At 29.3% G+C, this 27,422-nt stretch overlaps 1 protein-coding gene across 1 annotated transcript; it reads left to right on the forward strand.

The window, feature by feature from the left end:
• Positions 1–4,115: 4,115 nt before the first annotated feature.
• On the forward strand, positions 4,116–18,054 carry LOC145000202 (putative purine permease 10). The gene is made up of 3 exons (XM_078959399.1): positions 4,116–4,249; positions 16,074–16,670; positions 17,421–18,054. Exons 1-3 carry the CDS (start codon positions 4,213–4,215, stop codon positions 17,936–17,938), a joined length of 1,152 nt encoding a protein of 383 aa, XP_078815525.1. The 5' UTR covers positions 4,116–4,212; the 3' UTR covers positions 17,939–18,054.
• Positions 18,055–27,422: the final 9,368 nt, after the last annotated feature.

A 27,422-nucleotide genomic window follows, 5' to 3' on the forward strand; every position in this document is an offset into this window, starting at 1 on the left:
GGTTGCGTTGGCCAAAAACCGCTTTATCTAAAATTCGAATTCTGGGTTCTACATTGGTAAGCCAAATCATAGAAAAATCATAAGTTCCTCATACGAAGTCATATTTGGGCGTTCTTTTTATGCACACTATTAGTTTAACATATACTACGACTTTTATTTAGATCACTAAGGCTAAAAAGTCTTCTATCATAAATTTACTATTTAGGTCACACAGCGTCGTGCTGGTTTTGTCGCGAAACTTCGACGGGCCATAACTTATTCGTTATAACTCGGATTTCGGTGTTCTTTATATGTTCGGAGACCTTGTAACATATGCTACAACTTTTTTAAGATTATTTATTCTAAATAATCTTTTGTCAAAAAGTCTTTTTCGACACTTCTTGTCTCTAAATTGATTAGTCCGGATCTGCTGTCGTTACAGTAGGTGTTGCTTGCTTGAACCTTGCAACAAATCTTCTTTGTCTTTCCTTCAAAGTGCTCCAAAACACCAAAGATAAACTCAAATATATGTGTGTGTGTGTCATATATATATATATATATATATATATATATATATATATATATATATATATATATATATATATATATATATATATATATATATATATATATATATATATAGGGTTAGGGTTTCTCCAAAGCTCGTGGAGGTGATTAAGGCTAAAGGTGGAGGAAACCCTATGCATCACTTCCTTTAAATAGGGCCTTAAGCTCGAAATTAGGGTTTGCCGAAAAACAGACGCCACTTCGTGGCCAATATATTACCACGTCGTGTCGGCCAAACTGAGACACACGATTAAAACAGCCATGCCATGTTGTAGGGATACATCCTTCACGTTTTGGTCAACACAAAACTTAGAAAATTACTTTAATTTCCATACCTCGAGGATCTAGATGTTACATATATGTTTTATATAAATATTTCCTTAATTTCTTGGTTTGAAACAGTTTTATGAGAGGGACTACATGTGTACATTTGTGGAACTGTTGGGTTGAGGCTCGTTTCCATGAAAGTTAGGAGTATTGGACATGCGGATCTTATGACCCGTTGGCCTATGGATGATCCGTATATATAGTGTTGCATCGATTAAGCTCAATTCAGTCATAACACACATAAACACGCATTCACAACCTCTCTCTCTCTCTCTCTCTCTCTCTCTCTCTCTCTCTCTCTCTCTCTCTCTCTCTCTCTCTCTCTCTCTCTCTCTCTCTCTCTCTCTCTCTCTCTCTCTCTCTCGTTTTATGATTAGGGTTTCAGAAGTTAAGATTGCATATACCTTGATGCTCTTATTTCTTTGTGTATTAAATCTTTAAGTGATTTGTATAGGGAATAGAGTTAGGATTTTTATGGTGAGGATCGAGTTGTAAAACGTCATGTTAAATGAATTGGTTTCTCTATAATAAAAGAAATTGTTTAAGTTAGGATATTGTTTAAGTTAAAAGTTGGTTTTTTAAAGTTGTTAAACCGATTAAATTCCCAATATTAGTGGTTTTTACAGAGTCTAATATATTATATAGGATTTTTACCAAAAACAAATGGTTAAACTGAAAATAAAATTGTTTTATGCTGTAAAAAAACAAAATACCATCGTTTTTAAGAATCAGTTAATGTCGTATCGATCTTTAAAAGTAAAAGCCAAAACTTTTCGTTTTAATGTTGGTACAGTTAATTCGGATCGGTTATTTATATTTTTACTCTATTCATTCTTTTTCGACAAATTATCTAACAAAGAAGAACCACAATATATTTTACTAAATTATATTAATATAGTAATATGATATTTGTATACAGTAAAATATAATAAACAAAATGATGTAATCGGAAATGAGACGAATAAGTTGAAAGAATATATATTAAATCACGTTGTTACAATCTAAAGACGTAAATTATTATAAATGTTATATATAGTTTTTTTTTTAAATATAAAGACGTAAATTATTATAAATGTTATATATAGTTTTTTTAAATGTTATATATAGTTTCTCCCTCACTTCCAATGGTGAGTACAAGGTGGGTGACATCAAAGGCTTAAGGCTCTATTATCTGCTGGTCAAAGCTTATACCTTTCAAAGTCCGGTGCTTCGTTTGGAGAGCCATGTTTGGATGTATTCCAGTGGCGGATTCATTAAATAAAAGGGGTGTTCAAACTCAATCCCAACATTGTAAGATGTGCGGTAATGAACGGGAAATGGCAACTCATCTTCTTCTTAACTGTGAATTTGCTCATGAGGTTCACAAATGGATCTTTAAATGGTGTGGTTTTCAACCTAGAAGATTTAACAGCATGTTGGACTTTCTCGATTCGATGGCTTCCGGAGGAAATAGGTGTAAAAGAAGGTTGATTGGTAGTATGATCCTATACTGTACCATCTGGTCTATCTGATTAGCCAGAAATGATAGGGTGTTCAAAAACTCTTTTATTGCCCCTACGAACGTGGCGGATACCATTATCTCCACATCCTATAATTGGTATAGGTACAGGAGCTCTTCGGGTTATGGCAGTTGGCCGGAATGGTGTTGTTTATCTTTTTGAACATTTCTTGTAATTTGCTTGTTTTTTTGTTTTTTCCTTCCTGTTTCTAAAACTTGGTTTGCTGTCTCTCTTCCATGATTTAGTCACTTGCTAATCATGGTCTTATAATGATATTTGTCGTTTACAAAAAAAAAAGATCTATACTACCTTAAATAATAAACTTATAAAATATAGAAGAGTTAAATCATGTATAAACGTAAATAAAGGGCTATAAGTGAAATTCATGAAATATATTCTTGTTTATGAAAAGATGGTAGCTGAAACTAGGGATGTTCTTAACCGGATATTCGAAAATTCGGATATCCGAAATTTCGGATAGTTGCTTTTTGGTATCCGATTCCGTATCCGAAATTTTGGATATCCGAATTTTATCCGATTATGTATCCGAAATTTCGGATATCCGAAATTCGGATACGGAATCGGATACCAAATCGGATATCCGAAAATTTGAAATTTTGTTAAATTTTGAAAAACATATGAAGTTTTTAAGTTAAAAAGACATATTTTTAAATTAGAAAGGCATATGAAGTAATATAGGTATTTAATTAAGGGTATTATAAACATGTTTTAGTTACTAAAATTCATATCATAAGACATATGTGACTAAATAACAATAATGTATAAAATAAAATCAAAATTTTTTGATATCGGATGTCCGAATTATCCGAAAAATTTTAAAAGCACTATCCAGTTCTGATTCCGAAAAATTGGATATCTGAAATTTTGGATATTCGATTTTTCGGATAATTCGCATTCGAAATTTCGGAATTTCGGATACAGATATTTTTGAACAGCCCTAGTTGAAACCATGGTTGTTAAGATTCCGATCGTAATCATGATCTTAATATGTTACGTATTTAAGATCAAGCATACCAAAAACAATGTCGATCTCACAATGATCTATCTAAAACAAAAACTATAGTGAGATCTTAGGATCTCGATTAGAATCTTAAGATCTTAATACGAGTAAATCTCACTTCTATAGTTTTATTATATAATCGAACATAATATATTTTTTTTATTCAACTTGAATCGAATATTGCAAGTTACAAAATCCTTATAAACCATCATGACTTTATGACTTTATTTCGAATTAACTATACTACACCTATGATATATTCTATTTGTGATATTAAGTCTATCATTGTATATCATAATGATCTTATTTTTTTGTAATTATGATATTTTTTCATTTTTTTTACGGTTTACAACAATATAAATTATGATTAATGTTTAAAAATTCAAAGTTACTTAATATTGACGTCTTAATTGACATTAAGTTATCATGTATATGGTAAACCTAAGACCTTACAAACAAATTTAAATATAAATTGGTTTTGATAGGATCTTTCAATGTGGATACCATTTTAGGATTATGATTTTGTAAAAGATAAAATGATCTTCTTTAAGATCTAAATGGCTGAATTTATGTGGTAGTTTTCTTTTGTTTGACTTTTTTTTTTCACGTGTTAGTTAGTTTATAGGCTATAATTTGAATTGTAGGCTGGATTTAAAAGAAAGTTAGGTGTGACAATAAATACCCCTACACTATATATTCACACATGATGGTGATGGTGATTGTTGAATGCATTCGAGATAGCACCTCTTACAAACCCAAATCTCTATTTCCCATTTTTCTTGCTCTCCCTCCGCACTCTTCCCTTATTCCATTAAAACAATGAAGGAAGCTGAAGAACAGGCAACAAATACCATTGGTAAGTACACTCTTAAGTTTGAACACTTCATAATTATAACTGTTGCCTCTTTTCTCTAGCAAAATTTATGCAATAGTGACTTGTACGTTGTGTAGGAAAAGTTGTACACAATATTTGACATCCTGTGCACAATTTTTATTATCTTTTTAGCATGGTAGTAAATAAACTAGAAGAGGTAAATAAATTAGGAGAGTTTGTCAATGGAAAATCAATGATTGTCAATTTCATAGCAATCATGCAATATGACTAGTAAGTACAACAGGGTATAAAACTTGCATATTTAGGAAAATTGACTATCAAGAAACTCTAGAGATTAGCTTTTACTTGATAATTTTTTTTTATTATTATTAAAATTTCTATATTTACATCCGTTTATTATAAGATACACCCCATTTAAATCATATCATTATCCCATTAGTTGACTTTAGCTTCTCAAAAAACAACTAACCCACCTCATTACCAACCTTTTAATATCTTACATTCTCATCCATGTGCTATTGCATTGGTACAATTTTTTTTTTTTCGAACTTAAAAGATAAGGGTTATTCTATATATATTATAAAAGTTCCAAATACACGATGTAGTGACTAATTATCTTTATATAGTCAAATCTTAATTTATGATTTCAAAAAAACTTTTACATAATTTGTATTTTCATTTGTCACCCTTCTATTTGAGTATATTTGAGTATGTGTTTCAGAATTTATGATTTTTCTTATAGAAATATATTCCCCAAATCCGTTATTTAAATGCTATTAACATAATATTATAGTGGGAAAATAATTTACCAAATTAACCGATTGCTATTAATATATTATATTATATTATATTATATACTAATTTCAAAGTGTTTATGAATAGGATTTTTTCATGTTTTTGGAGTTTGCCACAAAAGTTTAGTATTTTGCAAGATTTGGTTCTTATAATTTTGTATGTACTGAAAAGGTCCTTATAAAGTTATTTTTTTTTTATAAAAATAGTTCATATGTTTAAGGTTTTCATATGTTAACATGTTTAGCCCCTAAATAGTACATATGTTTAAGGTTTTCAAATCTCATGTGTCATGTATATGCCATGTATATTCCATTTGTGGCTTAACCTACTACAATTATCATGGATAGTAAGGGTATAGTATAAATATTAAATAAGAACTTAATGGTCAACAAAATACAATACAAAAAGTAACAAAATACGAATAAAAACTATAGTTAGATATCCTTGTTAATCATTTTCTCAGTAATAAGATTATATATATATATATATATATATATATATATATATATATATATATATATATATATATATATATATATATATATATATATATATATATATTATAGGGGTATTAATTTCAAACTGTATGAATAGTATCTTTTCATGTTTTTGGAGTTTGCCACAAAAGTTTAGTATTTTGCAAGATTTGGTTCTTATAATTTTGTATGTATATAAAATCCTTATGAAGTTATTTTTTATACAAAAATAGTCCATATGTTTAAGATTTTCATATGTTAGCATTTTTAGCCCCTAAATAATCCATATGTTTAAGGTTTTCATAAGGTTTTCAAATCTCATGTGTCACGTAGATGTCATGTATATTCCATTTGGGGCTTAACCTACCACAATTATGACCGATCGTAACGGTATAGCATGAACATTAAATAAAAACTTAATGATCAACAAAATACAATACAAAAAGCGAGAAAATATGAACAAAAACTACAATTAGATATCCTTCTATATCATTTTCTCAGTTATAAGATAGTTTATATATATATATATATATATATATATATATATATATATATATATATATATATATATATATATATATAATGTTTTGGTAAATATGTATCAAAATATGAACAATTGAAAATTATATAATGTTTATATATATATATATATATATATATATATATATATATATATATATATATATATATATAATCAAATTTATCGAGATATTATAGGGGTACGATAGAAGAACCAATATAACTATTTTTAAAAGTATTTTATAATAAATATTGATTCACATATTTTTTATTTCAAAAGTATTTTTTTTCATCAATTTATTAAATATCAAACAAACACCTAGAATATTAGGTTTTGGTATCATTTTGGATAATTACGTGATTTTTCTATGAGTACAGTTAATAATGTCAATATTAATTTTCTATTTGTTAATATTCTTATATTCTTATAAATATAAATAAGAGTATAAAAATATAAATTACAAAAGAGGCCTTTTTTTGAACCTTTCAATCAAGTTAAGGGGCCAAACTTAAATATTATTAAATTTAAAAACAAACATTATGTCAAATCAACATACTTCACCTAGATCATTAAATGATTAATTGATGCTGGTCCAAAATTTTGTTGCATTTTTTTTTAATTTCAATACACGATTTGTTTAATGCTATAAGATAGGAGGACCATAGTTATTGCTAGTTTTGTTTTATTTGAGTCGAATATAATTAACTTTCTGTGGTTCAAAAAACAAAAGTAATTTGTTAATCGGACAACATGCTGCTTATTTTATTTTATTAAAATCTAATATATTGTAATAAAATATAAGTTATTTAGTTTTATTAATTTATAATCTTAGGTAAGAAATGTTTATTTTACTAAAATCTAACTTATATTCCTCATAAACCACTTTTAAAATTATAATTTTATGTAGATTTAATATGTTTTTATCTTCTTTGATTTCTTAATATCATTAATAAAATTTTCGTTAATCATAATTAAATAATAGATAAAATATAATTAAATCCATACATTCTGTGTGTTCGTGTTTTATTTGATGGAAGGAATCTCACGATGATTTGTGTTAGCGTTCAGTGTGTGGTTGAGATTTTATCACTCAACAACCTTTTTAAAAGTTGATTTAAGTGTTTAGGACAACCAAAGAAGAACTGTTCTACTTAACATGATAAATTCATTAATTATTTATTTTAATCTTATATTTTCATTTTGACATTTACCTTAATCCTACGAGTAGAAAGTAGAAAGTAGAAAGATGAATAAAAACAAAAAATAAGATATTATTTGATTTCTGTTTTTAATAAAGGAAGAATTTTATATATGCTATTTTTAAATATCAAAATATCATATTTACTGAACTTAATTTCTAAATATCATATTTACCCTTCATAAAATTTCTAAATATCATATTTACCATTCATAAAATTTCAAAATATCATATATATTCTTTTTAAACATTAAAATATATTATATGTCATTCTTAAATATCAAAATATCGTATATACACTTTTAAACATCAAAATATCAACGGTAATATCTAAAATATTCTTCATCTACAACATAATCAACAAAAAAAACTAAACAATCAAAATATATATATTCCATAGAAAGGGTTAAAGATAAATATTTTTGTTTATCAAGAGAACGACATTCCAACAATTTAGAAGTTCACATTTCATTATCATAGACGTAAGAATAATATCGTTAAATTTTTTAATTATTATAGTAATTTTAATTTATAAAAAATGATTATAAAATATTAAAAACATTATAAAAAAAGATTTGGACAAATATAAATATTTTAAAGGTTTATGAAAGGTAAATATGATATTAAAAAATTAAGCTGAGCAGATATTATATTTTGAGATTCAAGAGGGAGATATATGAAATTTTCCCTTTAATAAATGTATGAGACTAATCTATAGAGCAATACAATAATGAATTGTATATGGTATTGAAAGTTTTTCATAAGGGGTGATTAAGATTGAGAGTGTTTTTGAAAATGACTTATTAACTTATTAGTTTTTCCAAAAAGTCAATAAATTAAAAAAAAAAAAAAAAAGTCTTTTCTCGAAATGTAATGAAAATCCAACTTTTCAAAAAAAAAAATCAATAAAAATTTTCAAAAACATTACCAAACACCCTCATAGTAATTTAGAAAGGTTATACATTACGGCATGCAATAAAAGGTTATACATTCACCTGGAGTCCTGGACTTGATTATTTTCTATGTGGAAATCTTAACGGCCACAAACACATATGAAATCATACAACAACTTGTACCTTGACATGGGTTTCGTGAAAATCTGAGAATCACAACAAAATAATGAAATTTGTTCACTTTAAAGGAACAAGGTAACGATACAAACAAACTTGTATAATATGCATATATAATTCGACCTTCACATAGGTTTCCGGTTTCGTTATTATAGCTCTAATTACCACTGAATAGTTTTTCCGAAACACCTTCTTTTTGTTTAATTAGTTTAAATCTTTTTAAAAAACTTTAATTAGTGCTAACAAATATGGTCTTATAATCATTGTTCACAATAAATAGACAATTTAAAAGAACTTTAAGAGAGGTTATCAATCACAACATCAAAACATAGTTTAAATAACCACACAACAACACGATTTTCTAAAAGTCTAAGCTTCCATCAGAGTATTTTGTCGCTATTATCACATGAACATATACCAAGATATAAATTAGACATTACGAATACCTAGTGAGTAATATTAGAATTTCACATTTTGGAATTCGAGGAATCGGTACAAATCATTTGATCATTTGACTCATATAAGTAGGAACATTTAGTGAAAACTCTTAAATAGTTATTCTCGAGGAATGTCATAATCATGACTCTCAACTTTTATCAAAGGTATTACAAATAATTTGGAGATTTCTCATTGGAAACTCTTAAATAGTGAAAAATCTCTAAAGTATTTGCAATACCTTTGATAAACGTTGTGAGTTTAACCATATATTGTTAGAAAGTATTTAACTCATTGAAAACTCTTAAATAGTTATGCTCGAGGAAAGTCATAATCATTGTTCATCATTTAGTGAAAATAAAAATATCAAAATATTAGTCATAAAAACAGTAGATGCAATGCAATATGCTATAACCTATTCTTAAGTCAATCTCATATGTCCAACCTAACAAATCAATGATTCAAAGCAAGAAGTGCCTCACATCATCATCGTGTGAGAGTATCCAAGTAAAAGCATCCTTACCTCCTAACATTTTCAAGAACCCTAAACTCACCGCTAGGATATGTGCCCACTCATATATCAACATACACGGTACCTAGCCTTGCATACAAGTGAGGCGGTGTTTAAAGTACCATAACTAAGTTAATCTAAAACTTTTGGTTATACATCATCAATATAGTCAACTACCACGGACTTTTAGATTGAACAAACTCAAGTCATTCTCATCCTAGCATGAATAGTCATGTAATCTACAAAACAACATCTTAGAAAATATAATTTCATGAGTGTACACATTGATATATATTATATTTCACATAGAAAGCAAGTTGGCAAGATATTTAATCATACATCATTTCATAAAATCATCATTTTTTGTTGTAGGGACATGTATTCATTAGTTACTCAGCATTGATGCTCTGTTAGTTAATACTTATTGCTTCTTAAACTTCAATACTTCTTAATCACATGAGCAAATATTACATATTGACCAAAGTATTGCTTATTAAACTTCAATACTTCTTAACTATTTTTATACTCCTAGTTTTCATAATACACATATATGTTGTTAATGGAAGTTATTGGATGCAAAGCAAGTGACTCAAGACCAAGTTATAATTTTTTTAGAAAAGTCATATAGTTCATTACATGGTTATGTAATGTTTGTGATGGGAATTACACGAATGTGTAAATATGGTTATATAGCCTAAATAAAGCAATTTTCACAATTGGTTTCACATTTAAACTCAATTCTTCTAATCATTATATATATGTATATATATATATATATATATATATATATATATATATACAAAGAGAGAGAGAGAGAGAGAGAGAGAGTAGTTTTTAAGTATTTTTGCACCTTTTAAGATAATTAATAATATTAAGCTATTATTTTCTAATTACGACTTGTTGATTAATTCATTTAGACATAACAAAAGCATTAAGGGAGCTCATGTAAACATTATGAAATGATGACTAACAAGCTCTTAATGGCTTCCACCATCACCAAAAATTATTCAAGTTACTTAGTATGCTCATATTTAAATCCATAAAGTCTTAATGAGTTCATAAACATCTTATTGGTTCATGGAATGCTTGATTCAAAGATGTTAGTAGGTTGGAATTGGTTATTACCTAGTTTGCTACATTTCAACTTTAACTTACGCTTCCCATTCGATTGTCAATAAAAACCAATCATCAATTTCAATTTCCACTTAATATTGTGTTTTATTTAATAGTAATTCACATCAAGGTTGATTTAGAACATTAGTTGATTTCCAAAATCTCATAGTTTTCAATGGAAACTTTACATGAAACTTATGCCCATGATTGAACCCAAATGATAAAATTCAGGTTGTTCTTTGATATACCAACTTTAGATTGTTATTAAATCATTTAAACAAATAAAATTTAGTTATCAAAATCGATAAATTAAGCCACAGATGATTCCATCATGGATGAAGATTATGTAACCCATAATACTGACCAAAATCCACCATAATCAATTAGGATTACAGTTGTAACGTCCCCAAAATACCATATAAAGATTTTAAATATAAATGTAGCAAAACCATCATTCATTCATTCAAAATCCATCAAAATGTGATAATATATAAAATAATCATCAGAGTGCAATTCAAATCATAAAAATACAAAATACTAGTGGATGTGGCGTAATCATGCCAAATCCTTCCCTTTTCGAACTGGAAGTTCTTGAAACCATAAACACAAAACTATAAGCACAAAGCTTAGCGAGTTTCCCCTGAAATACCATATACAAAACATACATATCAGGTAGGAACTAAACTGGATCTATTTCACCATTGAGTCTATTTCAACTCCTTTGGTAGGTATCTTTCAACCAGTACTAAGTCTATTTCACCCCTAAGTCTATTTTAACTCCTTCGGTATCTTTCAAGCGGTACCGGGTCTATTTCACCTTCGGTATCTTTCAACTGGTATTGTATCTATTTCACCTCCTACAGCTAAACATACAATATCACTAGCAAGAGTCATGAAGACAAGAAGCACATACAGGCATATCAGCAAATTTCACAAATACAAATATCCTTCTAACATATAATCTAGTGGGCCAAAATTTGTGCCTTTGAGCCACAAGTATAGTGGAGAGACTCACCTCAATTGAACAATGAACATATCTCACTCTCTCGGGATGGTGGTGTTGAAGTCTTTCCTACTAAATATATTCTAACCATCCCTAAATTAGTAATTAAGAATATTCCCCAACTCATAAAGTCCCAATACCAAAGTAAGCTCTTATTTGGGCAAAAGACTATTTTACCCTTCTGAGTCCTCTACCCTTCACAGTTGACCAAAAGTCAACTGGTCAATAAATGTCGACGGTCAACGCAAGGGACTTACGCATTGTGTACTACCCTCTCTACGTTAGGCGTAGTGTACACTCAGGAAGTACAAGTTAATCATGAGCTACGCTGGGTAGATTACGCCCTGTGTAATGGGCTGATAAATGCTTCCCATATTAAGCTCTTAATTCGTAATGGCAAGTCATCAAGTGCTCAAATATAGTCCCAATGAATGTTTGGAATGATAAAGTTGATAACTTTATGCTCTTCCATGGCCATAAGAAGCTCCAACTCAAACCCTAACTTTCCAACCTCACTTAATGACCAAAATCCTTTGTATGGAAGAAATGTAGTAACCAAGAATCCATTTTTATGTCTAAACAACCTTAGAGACAATATAAAACGAGCCGCCCTAAGGTTTGGAGTAACTTCTACTCACAAGACAGAAAGTTATGGGACAAAAGATTAAGAAAAACAAGGATTTAATGATATCTATCATATAAGTGAGAAAGATTCAAACTTTATACCTCATGAAGCTGGGAAATGCAATATAGACTATGGATCTACAAGCTTGGCTTCAACAACTCTCCAAGCTCAACCTTCTCCTTCTTCAAGATACACAAAACACACCAGAAACACTCAAAAATTGCTCTAAGGAACTATGGTTTCGATCTTTAAGCTCAAGGGGGTAAAGGTTGGTGATAAGGAAGGCTTAGAGGACTTAAGGTCCTTTAAATAGGGACTAAACCCTAAAATTTAGTATTAAAATATGCATGAGTACGCCCTTCATAGTCATCATTTATGCTCGACGTACTCGATGAACACACATCCCTCCTAAATTATTTACACCCAACGTACCTATACGGTATGCCCCGCGTAATGACTGAAATTGCAAGTTTTTTTATTTTTTAATTTTTAAGCTATAAATGAAATATCTGGAAACATGGGGTTAAAATATTCCATGCGGTTTAGAGTTCAAATGCAAGAAATAACACTATATTCGACTATTGATATCATATGGAGACCTCTTTTTGGACCTAGAGTCAACTCTAAACCTTAGATCAAGATTTATCTTGAAAAAGAATAATTTCTACCTTTTAATCTTTATGATGGACTCTTATCTTCAAACCCTAGCTTATTCTTTAACAAGTTCACTTTAGATTACCATTGAAGCATGATAATTCATCTATGGGAGATTTCCTTACACCAAGTTTTGTTTCTCTTCCGAAATGGACGGATTGTCCTTAACTAGGCTAACTACAATTAATATATATTTCACAATGGAGCCTTATGTTTTGCATTTTCTAAAATAGACACTATTTGACCAATTATTTTTAATGAAACTTATTATTTCAACAAATTTGTCTCATATCTTCATATTCATGACAATATGATCAAGACTTAGTCAAATATACCCTTCAAGTATGGATATTTTATAGTTTTGGTTCCTTCATCTACATTTTTACTCAAAGTTCACACTCTTATATTACTTTTTTATTTATCAATAATACGATTAAAACTATTAATGTTTATTATCTAATTGTTTTTATTAATTATTTATATATGCTTAAATAAAGTTTGGATTAACCCCTAAAACATGAAGTTACAATTACCTCTGCGTTAGGACCTTTTTATCATCTAAATCGTTGGATAAAAAAGAGGCACATCTATCTTTTCTTCATCCCAAATTCAGTCTCCAATGTGAGGTTAAGTCCTAATGAGTTTATTTATTTAACTATATCAAGTGAATCATCTTTATTCTTAGCATCTTTACTTTTCTATCCACAATCTCTTAATGTTCCTCAATTACACATTTATTCTCGATTTGAATTTCCTCTAATATTTATAAACGCTCCTTATTACCCAACCATTTCCTAATATAGCACACATGAAATGTATTATGAATCATATCTTGCTCTTGAAATAACTCCAAACATTAATTGTGTCCCCTAACTCTTTCTAACACATTCAACAATCCGATATATAGTATATTCAACTTCTCTTCGTTTTAAAACGGGTCAATTCGCTCCATGGTGATACCTTCAATAATAGTTGATCACACACTTCAAATTTCATCATCAGGTGACTTTTAAAGCTCACATAAATATTTTGTTGAATCTGAACTGCTAACATTCTTTCTTTAGTTATTTCTACATTCTTACTTGTCTCATGAATCAAGTTAGACCCCATCAATACTTTCTCGCAAGCTTGTAAAAAAGATTTTGCAATATACACTTACATCTATATAATGCTTCATACGATCGCATGTTAATTATTGACTTCTAGTTGTTGTTGTTGTAAGAGAATCCAATCAATGGGACACGCTTAATCCAACTTCCTAAATTTCCAACAAACAAGAACTCAACATATCCTCTAAACTCTGAATTCTTCCTTCACTTTGAATTTTCGTTTGAGGATGGTAAGAAGTACTCAAACACAAATATTTCCCCAATTCCTCTTGCATACTCCTCCAAAAATTTAAAGTGAAATGACAATCTGTGTCTGACGCAACAGACAAAGGTACACCTTGTCTTTACGCTACTTTTTTTACATATAGTTTCACAAACGTTTCTATGGGCCATGCTTCTCTTGTCGAAGGGGAAGCACACTCTTGGTTAACTTGTCCATAACAACCAAATCTTTTCATATCTCTTCTTAGTTTTTGTAAGTTTTGTTAGAAAATCCATGATGATTTTTCCTATTTCCATTCCACCACTTCAAGTGGTTCTCTATTACAATAAAGCTATTGATTCTCGATTTTGACAAAGGAGAAAGTCAAAAAAGAAATTTTGTACTTCACAATGTCAACATTTTTGTCAGTCATTTGTAATATGGTTTCAAATCTGTGTACATTCTTGTCGTGTGGGTGTATTTAGTATCCAAATTCATACGCATCATCAAGTAGAATCTTTCTTTTGTCCCTAATAATAGCCACCTCTATCCGACCCTTAATGTTTTTAATTAATGTGATTCCTTTTCAAAAACTACAATTTTTCCTAATTTTTTCTTTCCTCAAGTTTTTCATTTTTTTCTTGAATTTTCTTGTGCCACTTTCAACACTTAAACAATGGATGATATTACTTTAATTCCTAGGTCCTTAACCTGCCTCTTTTACTAGATTTATTTTCTACTCAAATCATCCACCAATATGTTATCCTTGTTGGGATGATATGTAATTTCACAATCATAATATTTATGTAGTTATATCTACTATCCCTGCCTCATATAAAATTCTTTTTAGGTAAGTAGATATTGTAAAATGTTTTGAGGAACGTATAGTTGGCATTTTGTCTTTTACAAATTATGCCTACATATCTTTAAGGATTGAATGATAACTACTAACTATAAATCATGGGTCTGATAGTTCAACTCATGGGGCTTCAACCGTCACGATGCATAAGATATCACTTTACCCCATTGTAAGTGTGTTAAAAATAGATCTAAGTCATTAAATATATGATGACAGGAAGCTTCTCATGCAAGATATATATGAGAGACAAGTGTTAGGGTGTTGGTGAGACGTGATTGGATCTGCAAAAGTAGTGGATATGCTGATCAGAGAAATCGTTAGCGGCTAAAAACACCGACAGATTATGGGGTGAAGAAGAAAGAGATAATCGAGAGAAAGAGACATGTCTAGTGACTATGGAGAATAGAGGAAACAGATAAGGTGTGTGTGTGTGTGTATATATATATATATATATATATATATATATATATATATATATATATATAACAAAATAATTAAAATGTAAAAATACATAATCCTATCATGTATAGCTGAAATCCAAATTGCAGCAAAAAAAAAAAAATACATTAAGGAGCTTCTGAGTGAATAAAGGTTAAGAACTAAACATATACATTATCCTAACAACTATGACAATTTTATGCTAGGTTTTAATTGAAAAAAGTTAAGAACTAACCATACATATTATCCTAAACTACAATGACCATTTATATAATTTACTCTATCTATGTTATAATTAACAATAATTATGTATGATAATTTCGATATATTAAATATGATAAAATTACATTACATATAGTTATAAAAATAAAATTATTATTATCACAATCTTATCATTTTATTATTTTATTTCAAATATTATAATTAGAAAATATAATACAATGTTGTTGAAAGAAAAAACGTTAATAATAAGAATTTTAAATGATTGATAAAAGTAATCAACTTTTTATTATTAAACAATATTATAATAAAATGGTCCTCATACAATAACATGAAAATTAATAAAGATCAACATCTAAATATAACGTATATTCTAGACATCCGAATCTACTCAAGGACTATCATGTAAGGATAATGATTATCCTAAACCTCGTTTGTGAAGTTCAAGTATGAGTTAATCTAGAGTTTTCCTATGTTGGGTGTGATACACATCTATGAAACAATTAGATATAATTAGAAATGGCCATGTAGATTTTGCATTAACGGTTAAATTACCATGAACATGTTTCATTTTGTGATTCTACATCTAATTAAACTCTTTCTACTTAATCATTATAGTTTATACACCACAAGAAAATCAATTAGATGGTGGAAGAGGTTCCTCAAGGTTTCTCCAGTACAAGTGGTGGATACAGATAGTAGTGTTCACCATGTTTGTACTCTCCGGTCAATCAGCCGCAACAATGTTGGGAAGACTTTACTTCATCAATGGTGGAAATAGTAAATGGATGGCAACACTTGTTCAAACTGTTGGATTTCCACTTATGTTACCTTTTATCTTCCTATTTTCACCTTCAAAAACACCACTAGAGCATCACCACCAAGTCACCGGAAAATCATCTTGGACCACCCTTGTGATTTTGTATACAACTCTTGGTATATTCTTGGCTGGAAATTGTATGTTGTATTCTTTTGGACTAAATTTTTTGCCAGTTTCCACGTATTCATTGATCTGTACGAGTCAACTCGCTTTCAATGCCTTGTTTTCATACTTCCTTAATGGACAAAAGTTCACTCCGTTCATAGCTAATTCGCTTGTTCTTCTTAGTTTTTCGTCTATGCTACTTGTGTTTCAGAGTGATTCTAAAGAGACCGGGAAAATATCAAGAAGCAAGTATATCATTGGTTTTGTATGCACGATCGCTGCCTCTGCAGGTAACGTCTTCCTTAAACCATTAATAAGAGATGTTAATTGAACAATAGACATATTTTAGAAAAAGTTTAACCTATCAAATTAATTCTTGTGGAGTTTTATATAATATTTGGTACATTTTTATGAATTTTCATATTTTTGTTTCCTGTAGTAATGGTGTAGAAATGACGTTTCTTCAACTTGTTTATTTTGGACATATGTCGTGAAAAACTTACTTAAACAATTTTATAAAATAGTAACTACTTGAAGACGATAGAATTTTAAGGAAAAATATCACTAACCTCACTAGAAACATTTCACAACATTCTAAACATAGAATAATTTATGAATCTCAAAAAAGATGAAAACTATGAAATGAAAGTTTTTCATTAGTCTTGCACAATATGTCCACATATATAGCAACAACTTAAGCCATATCATCACCATATAAAATATGAATCTTCATTAACATGTAAACGAAATGATAAACAATTTGACAATGATGATACACAGATAAAAGTTATTTAATGTTCTCATTGAAAAGATTATGTATTTAGATTGTAATAGGTTAAAACCTGGTTACTATATATTTAATAAAATTTTCATATATAACCATGAACCTAACTATTAATAAAGATGGTATAGTGACTTGTGGTGATGACTTGGGAATTAAGTATCCAAAATGGAGTTGACCCATGTTCGAATCTCACATGCTTCAACCTTGATTGTGGTAACATGCAGTTCAATATAAAAATTATGTTTTGATTGTGTAGGGTGGGGTTTGATGCTTTCAATAACACAACTCGCACTTCAAAAGATATTGAAATCTACAAGCTACAAGGTGGTATTTGATATAACCGTGTATCAAAGCTTGATAGCAACTGTTGTAATTCTCATGGGACTATTTGCTAGTGGTGAATGGAAGGATATAAAGGAGGAAATGTGGGATTTTGAGTCTGGAAAGGCTTCGTATATAATAAATCTTGTAGGAACAGCTGTTTCATGGCAAGTTTTCACGGTTGGTTATATTGGCTTGATCTTTGAGGTTTCATCTCTTTTTTCAAATGTTATTAGTACTTTAGGTATCCCAATTGTGCCCATTTTGGCAGTCGTGTTTTTTGATGAAAAGATGAATGGGGTGAAGGCAGTCTCCATGTTGTTAGCTATTTGGGGGTTTGTCTCTTATATCTATCAACATTATCTTGATGACTTGAAGGAAAAAGAAAATTCTAGATTTGTAAATCTTGATCGTGAAGTTAATCTTACAGAAACAAGAATGACTAGTCAATAAATGAAATGGTTAGAGACTTTGTATTCTTTGAATTGCCATCAAATGACAATATGTATACAGAAAGTTGTAAGTCGATTTTTGTTTTATAAGTGAAGATCTGAGGTCTATTATGTGTATTGTATTGATACTACCGTTTGTTATGTACTAGTTGTGAAACCCGTATATTATACGGGTTAATTAAAACATAATGTTAATTATGAGCGATTAAATAAATAGTATTTTTGAATTTGAAATGTAAAATAAGTGAAAATTATGAAAAAAAAAACATGTAAAAAATAAATTAATTAAAATTATGTGTTTAATTGTTAGACCCGTGTACTAAACGACTTATTATTATAAAATGATAAATACAAATGTTTAAAGTATAAATTTATTTGAAATTAAAATTGAAATTTCAAATTTGAAATTAATAGTTATTATAGTAGGTTTAATTTATGGAAACTAAATTAATGTTAATGATATAGTATATAAATAAATAAATAATAAAGTAATTGACAAGTGGAAAATAAATATATTTCAAAATTATGACAAAATGACATGTGGCCAAATAAATGAGTGAATGACAAGTGGCAATAGCATTTTCATTTATTAGGTTAGATTTATATTTTTGACGATATTATGATTTTAATGCTACATTTTCATTGATGCTACATTCTCAAATTTGACAATTCATTAATTTGTTGGATTTTCATGCAACTTAACATAATTATGAGATCTACGTGTAACGTAACAATATATATCATAGACATTAACATAAGAAGGTTGGTTTTCCTCAAGCACAAGCTCAGATGAACCTACCCCATAGACTCTAGTGTTTCAATATTTACTAGTTCTAGTTGGAAGGTGACCTAAAAAGGTTGAAAGGTGAAAGATAAATATAACACCCAACCGAAGAAATTTTTTTCAATATGTTTTTTGTGCTATATAAGCATCGAATCAAGAAAACAAGAATATATAAATATTTCCTATATTTGAAGTCGTTTCCACAAAACTTATCTGATAGTAAAAAACACATGTAAATGAACAAAATATTGAACAAAAAACTTTTATAACGAAGCTTTTAAATTTATAATTAAATTGAAAAATCTTTGGGTTGAAATAAAAACTCTCATAATAATTTTTTTGGATAATCATAAAATTACAATATTATTATGGTGCTTATAGGTAAATCTCCAAATTTTATCAATTTACAAAAATATCATTAAATCAGATATGGGCATCTTGGATTAGGATGATAAATAATATAGATTTTCTATCATTTGCACTGCACACTTCTTTATTTTCTTTTAACCCTTAACATTAAAATGTCTGTTAATGGGTTCCCATATAGTGTGCCTGGAATCTATATACCCTTCACCTCGATAATTAGATAACTAGAAAACCATAGATGACAAAGCAAGATACTATCGAGAAAGCACACAAAATCATAGTTCTCGAATAAAGGCCAATATTAACTACTCGAAGACACATTCCTAGAAAAAGTGGCTCAACATTTGTTAAGGACAAATATCTCAAATAAATCATATAAAAGTAAAAAGGATCATGAAATCTACCTAGTAAAATATGGCTAGTTGATAATCACTCTACAAGGACAACCCATCCTAGAATGCACTCTGAATATATACCTAAATAATGACGAGGCAATATCATCTCACAACTCACATCATAAATCAAACATTTAACCTAACTTCTGCATCAAAAAGTATTACCGATAACGCTCTTTATAATGGGGTATGGTACTAACTCACTTACATATTCAAGGTCGCCAGAAAGGACATTGCAATTTACACGACCGATAAAGTACACTCTTGACCACAAGTTTCTTGATGATCATGTTGATGTCTCCTCAATTATACAAATTTTGAAGGACATTTCATATACTTTTATGAATGCTTTTAAGGTTAAAAATGGACAACATATAGTTAATTGCTATATATTTATGTTTTGTAGCAAAAAATGACCATCTGATGAAGTAGATGCTAAAAAGGGAAAGATTAGAGCATATTTTCTTGGATTAAGAGCTAAGGAAAACAATTTGAAATTTGTATGAAGAATATTATAAAGAAATCAAAGATTCTAAGGAAACTACTAAAAATTGAAGTTTCACTACGATTTATGTAATCGCACGACAAAATAAGTCAGATATGGAAGGCTATATATAGGATCGTAATTTTGCCCGTAGGATATATCCTATAGAACATGCATATAATTTCTAGAAGAAAAACTGGAAATGGCCAATATGGGGAAAGAGGTTATTAGAAACCCTAGTTTATAGAACAAATCAACATCTGAAGCAGAAAGACTGATTGGAGTATTGTGTAAGGCTTTTAGTTTAGATTATGGGCTAATTCCCAATAGCTTTGTTTAGATGTAGATGATTTGATTATGATTATGTTTTGATTCATTAAAAGAATTCTAGTAGATGTTCAATTTACTATGATTACTTCATTAAGGATCCAAGTGCGTTCATATTAGTGTTATTATGTTTATTTAGCTGAGTGTTTGATCTAAGATTAGGTTTGAATTTTGTTACTTGAATCAATGTTTTCATTAACAAGTAGGAGATCAGAACTTTACTAATTGAGGTTGTAGACATATCAACTAGTGGATACATCCCTAAGTTAAGCATAATAATATTGATTTAATCTTCATGATTGTACTATTGAGTTATGAAAATTGAGAAGTTTCCATTAACCCTATGATTGATCATACCAATTGAGTCTTTCATAATATGATCTTAATAGAATGGATCTACGAAGCCTATACCTGCGAGTAGATACTTAGAAACATATAATTAATGAATATAGATTGGAGTTAATTAATTATAATTCGGTGAATATCTATAAGTTTTTATTGCACTTCTTATGAATAAAACATAATCATTGGTGAATCGAAATCTATTAAAAAAATAGTATTACTATTATCTATATATTTATTTATCTATCTAGTTAGTTATACTTGAGTTCTTATATTATTTAGTTTATAATAATTCATATTATCTTATTTATTTTATTATTATGTTGCTTCTTATCCATTGGTACACTTTTGTTCTCATTATGTTCAACATACATACTTACTCTAGCTATACTATTAATTATTAGGTACACTACCTAGTGAGGAAAGTATGTTTATATTTGTTAGGTTTATGTATTTAAAACTAGATTTCTACATTAAATAGGTTTATTTTATTAGATTGCATAGAGTATATCAAGTTTTTTGCATCATTTCCGAGGAACATATTTCAAACAATAATAAGTTGATACATCATATTTATGTAGGCTGTCACACCCACGCCGGCAGCGAAAATGTCGAGTTGTACGATGTTAGGACATTGTATCATGGAGGCAGGTATATTGAACAATAAGCAGAAATATCAGGCAAACATTTCTTTTATTCATTACTAATAAAGGGTTATACTATATGATATCCAAGCAAACTTCCTAATCATAGACTAAATAATAGAGGAACAAATAAAACTTTCATCAACCACGTACGTGATGACTTCCTTTAACACTCCACCGCCTCTCCTACTCATTTCCTTGAGAATACAAGGGTTTTGAAAAGTTCATTGTGAGTTCACATGTTTTTATGGTTTTATACTTTTACAATAATTTTATCGTTTCTTTTTAACATATTTCTATTCTTTATATCTTGCTTTCCTAAGATATATTACTCCTTTTGTACTTATCTTATAATCTTTCTTTTATAAATTATTATCCCTTTTTCTTATCTTTTCATAATATGCCTACTTTCAAGGTGTTACCTCTAGGTAGTTTAATTAATTAAGGTTGATGGACAATTTTACGGTGAGTTCGTATAATCAAGATTTTGACTTGACATTTGCCCTACCCAAACTCTTAATCTGACATTGTGATGTAGTTTAGAAAGTTATGCCTGCTGTGACTTTACCGTCAAGGATTGTAGCCAACAACTAGAGGTGGGGGTGTCAATTTCGTATAGATCTATACATACTTTTTTCGCCCACTAAAGATTTAACGACTATAGGCTAGGGGAAGCAAAACTTAATCGGCTAAAGGATGAATATTGATACTCATTTAACAACAATTTTGTTTAACCTTAAAGTATGATTATTGATATTATTATTCTTCCATTTAATTTTCCTTTAATATGATTCTATTACATAATTCTACTGATATATATATATATATATATATATATATATATATATATATATATATATATATATATATATATATATATATATATATATATATATATATATCATCGTTTTGATATTCTTTGAAAGGATATTAGAGTAGAATAACACCTAAGTACAATGATTATTCTCAAGTTTGGTTAGCATAATGACTAGGTTCTATGTTATCCTAGGGTAGCCCAACAAAGCAACTAGGTAATCTTTCAATGTTGTCACACCCTGCCCGGCCGTCGGTGGAAACGCCAAGTAGTGTGACCTAGGGATGCTGGTTCTCAGTCCTTGAACATATATTGAACAATACAAAACAAAATATGTAACATAAACGTCTATTTTATTTATAGATAAAACGTTACATCGGATTTCTATGGTTTTTATTACAGAAAGGTGTCCTAACAAATAGACATTAACGTTAAACTTGAGGGGTTTTCTAGTTGCTTCCTCCATCAGTTGTTGCTTCCGGGAGTGTAGGCTTCCATCTCACAGCCTTCTAGGAATACATGAGGTTTTGAAAATGTCAATGTAATGTTGGTGAGCTCAAAAGCTTTTAGAGTTTTCGATTTTGGGTAACTTTTAAGAATGCTTTTTCTTTGAGAAAAACCTTTCTAAAATATTTTATTAACCTAACTTTCTATTTTTTAAGGATATTTAACGATCATATTTTCTATCTTATTAGGATATCATTTATTAATCCTAATTTATTATATTTTTAGGATATCTCACGATCCTAATGTATTTTAATTAGGATTATCTTTTGTTAATTCTAATTTACTATTGTTTAAGTATTTCTAACGATACTAACGTATTTTAATTACCATATCAGGTGTCTCTAATAGTAATCTAAGATCTAAGGTAATTTTTTAAATGTATTAACATGATTCCCTATAATTGATGCTTTCAGGCTCTCGCAAGATTAATGATTATAGGTATTGGGCAAATGTCGAACTTAATCAAGGATTTTGGATGAATTATCAACTCACTAACGCATTGACTTAATGTATTTATCTTTTATCTTTCCATTCTTACCTCTCTCTCTCTCTCTCTCTCTATATATATATATATATATATATATATATATATATATATATATATATATATATATATATATATATATATATATATATATATATATATATATATATATATAGGGAGATGATCAAATGAGAATACCTAAAAGGTTGAGAACGCGAGAATAGTTGTAGACCAATCATTTTCAGAGAGCATAAATGAAATTTTACCATCTAATTAAATTATAATTTCCTAAATTTTAGTGATTATGATGACAATTACACAAAATATCTTATTTTTTAGATCCTATTCATTTAATGAACCAATAATTAATAAAATCATGATTTAATTTTTATCTAAAAAACATTTTTTTTCATTTCATTTTTCAATTTATGTTTTGTTTTTAGCAATCAAATATCAAGAGAATGAATAATTTATCGGTTTATCTCATTTATTTTTTTAAAAAAATATATCTTCGTAAATAATGATTTATACATTTCATTTAAAATGAATAAAATTATAAATTATAAATGAATTAACTCAGATGTATTTATTAATACACTTGTAAAATCATAAATGAATAAAACCCGAAAAAAAAGATTATAAAATCAGCTAAAATGATAATCATATATAAATAAATAAAACACATTTCTATTCATATAAGAATATAATTATAATAGTAAATGAATAAGTTACGATATATATTTTTTATACGGAAACTAGTACTACAATTACAATCATAAATGAATAAAACATCTTCGCGCTCCTTCCGAAATCTATTGGTGTCGGTATTTCATTTGATAAATCTCCCATCTCCCACTATATGAATGTTTATTCATTGGATCGGTAAAAATGTTACCGAAACAATTATGTATAATTAAATAGTCATTCACACATGAATACACTGATATTCACAAATGAATACAGTCTATTCATAAATAAATAAATACAAAATAAAAATTGTGTAAAAATTATCATTTCTTATTCTTCGTTCCCTGCCAAGAATAACCACCCGAATGGGGTTGTGTTTCTGGTGAAATCAAAAGGGGCAAACGCCTCTTGGCTTTTTCCCCTCTCCTGCATTGTCGTGGCTGATTTCCATGCTCCTCTCGAACCAGCCTCATGGAGCATTCATTGATTATTAACTGCAAATGATATATCTGACATTGTATTCATATAAGTAGCATGCCTTGTTATCAACTGTTATTAGATCTTCTCTGGTTCGTTAACTGAAATATAACCTATTCATTGCCATCAATGGATGCAAAGATCCCAATTGGAGAATGAACACAAAATTGAAGCTAAACCTATTTATTAAACTTCATTGATAACTAAAAAGAAAAGAGAAGAGGCGCATTACCGATCGAAGCAACTGCCCCATCGACACCCCTTCCCTCATTCCATTCGAGACAAAAGAAGCGCCCTCCGGCCGCCAGGTTACCTTGGATACTTGTTTTGATACAGAAACAATCTTGATTATCTTTATTCGGGGTGTCAGGGAAATACCCACGTCGTGTAAGCGCAACACACTCTAGCTTGAAATCATGAGAAAGGATAGGAATAACTTCAGAAAACTCATCTGTTGTGGCATTTTTTCGTCTCATTCGCTTGATCTTCTTACCACCATCAGACAAAGATGATGGAAACTTGCAACAAACACAACCCATGACTCTGTCCCTATGGAGAAAACCGAATCAAACCGTGCACGCACACCACATGTTTGTGAAAAGTTCCAAGCGAAACAGAGAAATGATGACACCCAAAATGGGGACGAAAGAAACCCTAGAAGAAACAAACCCCTTCAAGGTATAAATTTATTTGGTTGGGGATGATTGCGAATCTACAAACCATCTTGATTTATCTTTTTGATTGTGGCCATCGGAGACTTGAGGTTGTTGTGGCTATCATCGGCGATCATGGTGGCGAAGGCAGAGGTGATGCTTTTTCGCTCTCCGACTGTGAAAGTGGTTCGTGGATGGCGGCGACGCAAGTGGAAGATAATGGAGTGAATGATAAAGTATTAGGTTTAGGTATACAGAGAGAGAGAGAGAGAGAGAGAGAGAGAGAGAGATTTTAGGAGTTGTTTAAAATAAGGGAATGATTTATTACCCTAATACCCTTTTATTAATTTTAAGTCAAATTAATTGATTTTAAACATTTTAATAATAAAAAAATCTCTAATTAATTATAGCCTTAGATCTAAGATAATAGATGGATGATATTTGTTCTCGCGTTCTCAACCTTTTAGGTGTTCTCATTTGATCCTACTCCAATATATATATATATATATATATATATATATATATATATATATATATATATATATACCCTAATTGTGGTTATTTTAACCGGATATTTGGGTAAAGTAACAACTAAGTACGGTGCATATCCTAAATATTGTCTAGCATAACTCCTAGGTATTAAGGTTTCCTGGGGATTTGCATTGTAACATCTAGGTAATACCTACTCTTAGATTATCTAGCATCATATCTTTTAGATACAGATCATAGCTTAAATATAGACATAGTATCTACAACTATATTATCTTATGATATCTAGCTTATTGTAAAATGACTTAATATTTATAAAATAAATACATTGATAATTAAAATCATTTGTTAAGAATGTATTCCCCTTAAAGCATTTTAAAACAATAAAATAGGGGTCGTGAACTCACTTGCAAAGTGTAAAACCACTGAAGTAGGGTAGAATCAGGACACAGGACTAGAAGATCACCTCGGGGTCGACCGAGATCGAGAACTAAGTTACAAACAACTAGAATACCTAAATAATAACTTTTCTAAGATTTTGGAAGGAATTCTCAAAATAGAGAACAAGAGAAAGGAAACAAATTTGGGGTGAGAAACAAATTAGCAGCAGCAGGCTCTATAAATACTAAGAATGTGCACAGTGCATGGGAAGTGTGCGTCGCGGCCTTTTGACGTAGCTTCATTGCTTGTTTGACACGTGTCTTTTTTCTATTGGTGTATTGTACCTTCTTCTAGAAGCATGTGCGCGCCGTGCATACCTGTTGCGCCGAGCGCTCTTTGTGAAACTTTAAAAATTCATATCTATTTCATACAAACTCTTTTTTCGACGTTCTTTCTATCTACATGTAGCTCTCGACGGGTACTACAACTTTCATTTAGGTTGTATTGACTAATTCCGACTTTTAGTTTTAGCCCTTATTTTTAAATGATTTACTAATTTTATAAAAATCATAATACTCCAATTTTGGTGTTCCTCTTACCAAAATTCCTAACTTATAGAGTACCACGATTTTCCTTTTGGTGACTTTACCAAGAAGTCAACCATTCTCTCCTTACCGTTTGACATTAAGAGTTTTTAAATACGCGGCTGATTTTATATCTTATAAAAATCATATATCTTTCATATGAATTAGAATTTTTATGAAATTTATATCTTTTGGATCGGGATCACGCATACTTTCAAAATACTATATATATATATATATATATATATATATATATATATATATATATATATATACATATATATATATATATATATATGTGTGTGTGTGTGTGGGTGTGGGTGTGTGTGTATGTTTCGGCGCACTAATTTTAACGATGTACGATTGATTTGGTTGATTTTTACTATTTATCTTAATACGAAACTATATATTTTTACATATGTTGATATATATATATATATATATATATATATATATATATATATATATATATATATATATATATATATATATATATATAACACATATTAAACCTATTAAACTCGACGTTGGCCACTTTTTGTTAATAACAGTCAGTGCCAAAATGCGAAGACACCACATGTCGTGACAACGTATATGTTTCGATGCTATTGTTACATTCTCCCCCATTTAAGGAATTATGTCCCCGAAATTCAAATTACTCTTCTCTTTTATGTTTTCCATATTTTATGTTCATTAAATCTCAAGATGTTCTTATTATTCTGTATCAACCAATCGTCAAAATGGGCTTCAATTGGTCTCCGAGCCGTACCTTAAAGATTCAAGCGACTAGTTCAAGGGAACGACTCTCGATCGGTGTTTATCTTAAATATTTGTTCGATTTTTGCAAGAATTTTCGTGTTCAAACCGGAAATTTTTATGATGAGGTTTTCTACTTTTGAGTGTTGATTCAAGCTTAGAAGAATAAAAATTTTGCTAATGTTCGTTCATAATTTCTACTGGAAAATCCGGGTTTGCAAAGCTCTTATGACGTTGTTGAAAAAAAAAGGAGAAGAAGATTTTTGTCATCCAAAAATACTTGAAGAATTGTTCCAAGCATGTTATTTATT

Source organism: Lactuca saligna, chromosome 1, assembly GCF_052625555.1.
Source record: "Lactuca saligna cultivar CGN05327 chromosome 1, ASM5262555v1, whole genome shotgun sequence".
NCBI classification, from domain to species: domain Eukaryota; kingdom Viridiplantae; phylum Streptophyta; class Magnoliopsida; order Asterales; family Asteraceae; genus Lactuca; species Lactuca saligna.

Excerpts from the sequence above, each read along its gene's own strand:
- LOC145000202 (XM_078959399.1), top strand. The coding sequence starts at position 4,213 with ATGAAGGAAGCTGAAGAACAGGCAACAAATACCATTG. Across the intron at positions 4,250-16,073 it reads ACAGGCAACAAATACCATTG|TTTATACACCACAAGAAAAT; the intron begins GTAAGTACACTC and ends TAATCATTATAG. Across the intron at positions 16,671-17,420 it reads CACGATCGCTGCCTCTGCAG|GGTGGGGTTTGATGCTTTCA; the intron begins GTAACGTCTTCC and ends TTGATTGTGTAG.